Consider the following 7,735-nt stretch of genomic DNA (forward strand, 5'->3'; position numbering starts at 1 on the left):
GACATTTGTTCCTTTACTTTCATGACATCGACATTTTTGAAGATTCCAGGCCAGTTACCTTGTAGAATACCCCACAATTTAGAATTGTCTAGTTGTTTTCTTATGGTTTGATTCAGGTTATATGTTTTGGCAAAAATCTCCATGCCTGAGGCTGTGTACCTCCCTCTGCGGCACCTCAGGAGCCCGTCACGTTAGTTTGTCTTGTCTTTGGTGAAGCTTGACTTCCTCACTGGGTTAAGGGGTGTTCTCTCTCTCTCTTTCATTGTAAAAGTACTCTCTCTCTTTGTAATTTATAGGTAGTCTGTGGCGTGATGCTTTGAAATGACATTCATTTAATGTAAGCCTGCTGAATTTATGTGGTGAAACTACCTGTGATGTGAGGCCCAGATTACCCGGCTTTTAGCCTTCTTCAAACAAATATTTAATTCGATGTTCCAGATAGATAAGACTGAATATGACTGAACAAAAATATTCTAAGTGGCAAGTCTTTTGCTCCGAGTCCTGCAGTGCATCTGCGTGGCTTCCACGGTCCGCCAACCACGGAGGGCGTGTCCCTGTTGTTTTTACATTTGTGTCTTACAATCTGCAACCTATTCTATGGTTTCTCTAGAGCTTATATAATGAGTCCACTCTTAATTATATCTGGATTGTTTCCAATCCATTTTTATTCAAACAGTACCATAATGAGTGCTCTTTACCTGTTATTTAGGTTGGTGCAAAAGTAATTGCAGTTTTTGCCATTAAGCGTAATGCCATTAACCACAATTACTTTTGCACCAACCTAATATTTCACCTCTGTGAAAGTCTGTTTACTCTTCTCTTCAATGCCCAAATTACAATAGTACTAGCTTTTCCCAAGCAGATCTTCATTTCTTCTTAGATTCCCTTCCCCAAATCCTCTGAGTATCCCAAGGCAATGCCACACTTTTTCCACAAATCTGTCTTTGGGTTTACTTGCCACCAAGCCTCGGTCCAGACCCCTATGCTATTGTGAGCAAGACCCATCTTGCCATGTTGAATCTGGCTTTCCTGAGCTCATGTCCCCTTCTCTGCTTCTCTCTGCCCCAGGATGCTCCTTTAATCACTCTCAGCACAGCTAAGATCAGGATGTGGCATTTAACAAAAGTTAACTGAAGGCCCGGGCATGATAGAAGGGGATTGTAATACCGGGCAAAACCCAACTCCCACACACCTCCACCCATGCACGCTTTAAGCCTAGATTATGAGTGACTGCTTCCTGGCTTCACAGGCCTCACCTGTGTGCAGTGGCACCCAGTGGATGTCTCTGCTCCTTTTCTGTTGGCCTTGATGTCCTGCTGCTGTGGCCTCCTCAGGTGTTCTCAGTTCAGATTCCAAACTCTTTATGGCCCTCAAAGAGGAACACAGTTTTCCAAAAGGGAAATATGATCTTTAGAGATGTTGCTTTGCCCACAGTGAATATAGCCATTTAATTTTTTTTCTTGTTTTAGAGACAGGGTCTCGCTCTTTTGCCCAGGGTGGAGTGTAGTGGAGCAAACACGGCTCACTGCAGCCTTGACCTCTTGCGCTCAAGTGATCCTTCCACTTCAACACCCCCAAGTAGCTGGAACTGTAGGCATGTGTCACCATACCCAGTTAATTTTTAAAATATCTGCAGAGATAGGGTCTCCCTATATTGCCCAGGCTGGTCTCAAACTCCTGGGCTCAAGCGATCCTTCTGCCTTGGCCTCCCAAAATGTTGGGATTACAGGCATTAGCCACCACGCTTGGCCTCATTTAATATCTATATATTTTTAGATGGAGTCTTGCTTTGTTGTCCAGGCAGGAGTGTAGCGGCATGATCTTGGCTCACTGCAACCTCTGCCTCCTGGGTTCAAGCAATTCTCTTGCCTTAGCCTCCTGAGCAGCTGGGATTACAGGCACCTACCATCACACCTGGCTATTTTTTCTATTTTTTGTAGAGATGTGGTTTTACCACATTGGTCAGGCTGTTCTTGAACTCCTGAACTCAAGTGATCCACCCACCTCAGCCTCCCACAGTGCTGGGATTACAGGCGTGAGCCACTACGCCCAGCCTCATTTAATATTTTTAAGCAGAGTTGTTTACTCTTCATATTTTGGACCCCCACCCATTCCAGAAAAAATATTGCTTCTTTGATTTGGGCATCAGTCAAACTATAGTTTATGGGCCAATGCAGTCCACTGCCTGTTTTTGTATGGTGGAAATTTTGTTTTTTGTTATTACATAATATCTTTGATTTGCCATTGGCCCACAAGGCCTGCAATTTTTCTTTACAGAAAAAGTTTGCTAACCCCTGATTTGGAGATTACAAAATAACCACTCCAATAAGCATTTTATAATACAAAGGTAACCCATCTTTCCTCAAAAGTGAATCCCATGTTCTACTTCTAGAGACACAAACTGCTGTATCTTTATTTTATTTTATTTTTGAGACAGAGTCTCACTCCTTCATGCAGGCTGGAGTGCAGTGGTGCGATCTCAGTTCATTGCAACCTCTGCCTCCGAATTCAAGCAATTATTGTGCCTCAGCCTCCTGAGTAGCTGGAATTGCAGGAGCAGTACCATGCCTGCCTAATTTTTTGTATTTTTAGTAGAGACAGGTTTCATCATGTTGGCCAGGCTGGTCTCAAACTCCTGGCCTCAAGTGATCTGCCCACCTTGGTCCCCCAAACTGCTGAGATTACAGGTGTAAGCCACTGTGCTCGGCCACAAACTGCTGTCTCCTTAAAAGGGCAGTCTTTTTTTTTTTCTGAGATGGTGTCTTACTTTATCGCCAAGGGTGGAGTACAGTGGTACGATCTTGGCTCCCTGCAACCTCCACCTCCTGGGTTCACGCAATTCTCCTGCCTCAGCCTCCTGAGTAGCTGGAATTACAGGCGTGTACCATCATGCCTGACTAATTTTTGTATTTTTAGTAGAGATGGGGTTTCATCATATTGGCCAGGTTGGTCTTGAACTCCTGATCTCAAATGATCCACTTTCCTCTGCCTCCCAAAGTGTTGGGATTACAGGTATGAGCCACAGTGCCCATCTGGGCAGTCTTAATTATTCAAAATTGAACACAAACTGGGTTTAGATTATATGAAGAAACTATTACTAATATTTGGGGTGTGAAAATACTGTGGGTTTGTGTGAAGAAAATTCCCCATCAGAGATACAGACAGGAAGATTTATGAGTGAATTGATGTGATATCTGCTCTAAAAATACAGCAGGAAAAAAAATAGCATGTGTGATGAGATGGATTAAACAAAATGATGGAATTTGAATATTTTCCTAATAAAAAAGGCAGTCTCGCCACTCTTGCCAAAGAAAAACAAAAAAAAAAAATCCTGATGTATGTATGTATCTGTCTGTGTCTGTCTGTCTATCTAGGAAAGAGACAGAGAGATGGAAATACAGGTATATCTCTGTATGTATATCTATATCCACCTGGTCCTGCCTCAGCCAGGACAGTACAGGGGAGAGGAAGGCATGCTTTGTCTTATTGGAAATGCCTGGGGGCTACCAATCCAGACTGCCTGTGAACAGGGACACAGGGATAACCCGCATGGCCAAGAATACTAAGTTGATACACAGACTAAATTGACAGCCTCAACCCCAGGAGGAGAGGCAGTGGTTTTGGGGTAGGTCCATCCTTACAGCCACACTGGAAAGAGTCAGCTCTTTAGTTTCAAACCCATGGAAACACATGTGTGGGCCTTTCACGAATTGAAGAATCCCCTCTGGTAGTCAATTTCAATTAGTAAGAAGGTCATGTTCTAGTCACAGTTTCCAGGGATGGGAAATGGAATCTTCTTAACTTGTTTACATTAAAGTTGTTTGCAAATTAGTTTTCATGGAAAACCTAGATGCTTACATTTTTCTGACTTTCCCGTTTCTCTTATAGCTGCCCAGTCAGGAATACTTGATAGAACAATTTCTCTGATTATGAAGAATCAAACACCAACAAAGAAGGTTTGTATGCCTTGTAAGGATCACTGTCTCAATGAGCATCTTCCATTCTGTGTGAAAGTCGTGTTTTCCCACAATTTTGCACTTTCTTAATTAGTGTCTCCAGTATGGGTACTACTGTTTTTGCCATTAGTACTATTTTTTTTGTAATATAATTTGCATTTTTCACAGTACAAAAAGTCAGAATATACAGAAAAGAAAAAAATATATAACCACTTACAACAAATAATACATTCTAAAGTGTTAATATAGGACCATGAAAAAAAATCTACTTTCCAACTCAGTCTGATTTACAATTTTAGTATGATGGCTACACATCATGTCCACTGGTGACCGGCTACAACCGTGTGATTCTTGCCGAGTTTGGCTACAAAGCGGAGCCGCTAGAAACCTTCCCCTTTGATCAAAGCAAAGAGCGCCTTTCCATGTATGTCATGAAAGCTGATCTGATGCCTTTCCTGTATTGGAATATGATGCTAAGGTAAGTGTGCTGCCTGGTTCCTGGATGAGGAAAGGGATTTATAGCACATCTCCACCCGCACGGGATGTAGCCTCTTTTCTTCATTGTTAGCAGTGACCAAGTGTTCTGTCTTCCATACTCTAGGCCCTCTTTTGCTGCTGGATAAATAATAATAGTAAATCACTTTCACATATCAAGTACTCTATCATCTGCTACCTTACTTTTTTTTTTTTTCCTTGAGATGGAGTCTTGCTCTGTTGCCCAGGTTGGAGTGCAGTGGCACGATCTTGGGTCACTGCAACCTCTACTTCCGGGTTCATGCAGTTTTCCTGCCTCAGCCTCCTGAGTAGCTGGGATTACAGGTGCCTGCCACCATGCCTGGCTAATTTTTGTATTTTTAGTAAAGACGGGGTTTCACCATGTTGGCCAGGCTGGTCTCAAACTCCTGATCTCAAGTGATCCACCCACCTCGGCCTCCCAAAGTGTTGGGATTACAGGCGTGAGCCACCACGCCCGGTCCCTTACCTTTGTTTTTATTATGTTATAGGAAAAACCAAACAGTAAGAGCACGGACTTTGGAGTTAGACCTGTATTTGAGTCATACTTCTGCCATTAGCATGGCAGAAGTCAGCAGTGTCATGCTATTAGCAGGACATACATAGCTGTGTGTCCCAGGGAAGTTCTGTTTAATTTAATTTAAACACTCTTTGTGTTTAAATTTCTCATTTGCAAAATGAAAGTAACATTGCCTACCTCACAAGATGGAGGTTAATGAGATAACACATAAAGAGGCAGGTACATAGTAGGGATTCAATAAGTAAACAGAATAATAAAAATTCCTCTTCTTCATTCTTTTTTTTTTTTTTTTTTTTTTGAGACGGAGTCTCGCTCTGTCGCCCGGGCTGGAGTGCAGTGGCTGGATCTCAGCTCACTGCAACCTCCACCTCCTGGGTTCAAGCGATTCTCCTGCCTCAGCCTCCCAAGTAGCTGGGATTACAGGAATGCGCCACCATACCCAGCTAATTTTTGTATTTTTAGTAGAGAAAGGGTTTTGCCATGTTAGCCAGGCTGGTCTCAAACTCCTGGCCTCAAATGATCCACCTGCCTCAGCCTCCCAAAGTGCTGGGATTACAGGTGTGAGCCACTGCACCCAACCACTCTTCATTCTAAAAGCTGATGACCTCATTTTACTTTTCCAAACTCATATGAGAGAGAAATCAAGGTGTCTGCACCAGTGGTCCTGAACCAAGAGTGATCTTCCTACCCCTTGCTGCCCTGGGGACATTTGACAATTTCTGGAGACGTTTTTTGGTTGTTACAACTGGAGGGGCGCTACTAGTGAGCAGAGGCCAGGGATACTGCTAAACATCCTATAATGCCAGGTCAGCCCCCAACAGCAAAGAATTATCTGGTCCAAAATGTCAATAGGGCAGAGATTGTGAAATGCTGACCTACAGTTAATTATGAGCTAATGGAAAGCAGAAAGAGTAGCAGCTTGCACATAGTAGAGGCTTTAGACACGTTTGCCAAATTGAGTCAGTACGTCCAGGCTTACACAGCTAGTCAGTGTCAAAGCTAGGACTTAAAGTAGGTTATCCCCTACTAGTCATGGGATCTTTCCAACTCACTAGACAATCTTGCTTCATGTGCTGATAAACGTGCTCTGTGTGCAGCCCGGCTTCCCTTTCAGCATCCTCCTGACTGAAGTCGCCCCATCTCTCTTGCTGCAAGTACATTTTTTTGTGTTATTTCTTACAGGGGTTACTGGGGAGGACCAGCAATTCTGCGCAAGTTGTTTCATCTGGGTATGAGTTGAGGATGGCTCAGCACTTGCTCATTTGGATGGCTTCTGGGCCAAAACTGCAGTCACTGAATGACCAAGAGCAGCATGAAGGACTTGGAACCTATCCTTGTAAAGAGTTTCTTGATGGATAATGGTGACCACATGCCTCCCTTTTCAGTACCTTTGAACAGCAACCATGTGGGCTGCTCATGATGGGCTTGATTATTTGGGAATAATAAAACAAAATAATGCTTTTATTTTCTGAATAACGGTTTGTCACTGATTGCGTTCTATGAGAAAATTTTATCTTAGCTGGTAGGGATGAAAAGTTCCAGCACTTGGGAGAAAAACGTGGTGGTGGTGAGCTAGCTTATGTGTTATCTACTGTGAGTATTCAGCTGACAGCTGGCATAATTTCAAAGAGCCTATTTGGATTCACTGAAAAGGGTCATTCCAGGGACAATATTGTTTCAAACATAGTGTGCAGTAGCCCTGAACACGTGCTGCTTAGAACTCCTGCCGCAGGAGCACAGCGGAGTAAGAGCCCAGCTGCCACCCCTCTGGTTCCACCACCCTGTTTGTGCTGAGGCCATACTTTCTTCCAGCCAGTGACTGAACATGGTGTGGCACCAGTGCTGGCCCATTCTTTGGAATGTGGGACTTCTCTACTGGACAACTTTAGGACCCCCCATCAACCTGTCTGAAACTTCCTTAGAACTGTGCTGCGTCTGAGGTTCTTCTATCCAGTCCTTCTTCCTTCCCGCTCTGTTTTCATAGCTGTCCATCTTGCACTGTGGTGTGAAGGCCCACCTTGCCCTCTCCTGTTCCTTCTCCTTTATTCTTCCTAGCCATTTCCCCCACTAAGTCTCCTGCAAATCTAGTTCTCTCCAGGCACCTGTTTCTCAGGGAAGCTACACATAGTGAGACTGGGGTTAGAGGAATCCTGATGTGTATAGCAAGCACTTGCTAGATTCAGTTCCAATGTTGCCAACAGTTTTGAATGAGTTTGTATGAGAGATATTGCAGGAAATAGTTCCAATTTATTTGAAGTTCAGCAGTGGCTTAAAAATAATTTGTTTCCTATTAGTTTATTGTAGAAGTTCATAGTTTCAGTTCAATCTGGCGTTTTAAAGCTGTGTACGTTTCATATTTATAAACTCCCCCAAAGGGAAAGGCATAGCAGTCTATACAATGCCTTAGATTCTTTTTTCTTTTTTCTTTTTTTTTCTTGAGACAGAGTCTCGCCCTGTCACCCAGGCTGGAGTGCAGTGGCACGATCTTGGCTCACTGAAAGCTCTGCTTCCCGGGTTCGTGCCATTCTCTTGCCTCAGTCTCCTGAGTAGCTGGGACTACAGGTGCCCGCCACCACGCCCGGCTAATTTTTTGTATTTTTAGTAGAGCCGGGTTTCACCATGTTAGCCAGGATGGTCTCGATCTCCTGACCTTGTGCTCTGCCTGCCTCAGCCTCCCAAAGTGCTGGGATTACAGGCGTGAGCCACCGCGCCCCACCGCAGTGCTTTAGATTTTTATAAGTTTAGA

The 7,735-nt window shown here is 43.7% G+C and overlaps 1 protein-coding gene across 1 annotated transcript in view; it reads left to right on the top strand.

Annotated features, from left to right (window-relative positions):
• SQOR (sulfide quinone oxidoreductase) overlaps nucleotides 1-6,479 on the top strand; it is a 62,534-nt gene extending 56,055 nt beyond the window's left edge. The window contains exons 8-10 of the mRNA XM_010378242.2: nucleotides 3,889-3,956; nucleotides 4,256-4,434; nucleotides 6,172-6,479. Of these exons, the coding sequence (XP_010376544.2) occupies nucleotides 3,889-3,956; nucleotides 4,256-4,434; nucleotides 6,172-6,229 (305 nt within the window). The 3' untranslated portion in view covers nucleotides 6,230-6,479. The remainder of the gene's footprint in view (nucleotides 1-3,888; nucleotides 3,957-4,255; nucleotides 4,435-6,171) is intronic.
• Nucleotides 6,480-7,735: the final 1,256 nt, after the last annotated feature.

Source organism: Rhinopithecus roxellana, chromosome 5 (genome assembly GCF_007565055.1).
Source record: "Rhinopithecus roxellana isolate Shanxi Qingling chromosome 5, ASM756505v1, whole genome shotgun sequence".
In the NCBI taxonomy this organism is placed as follows: Eukaryota; Metazoa; Chordata; class Mammalia; order Primates; family Cercopithecidae; genus Rhinopithecus; species Rhinopithecus roxellana.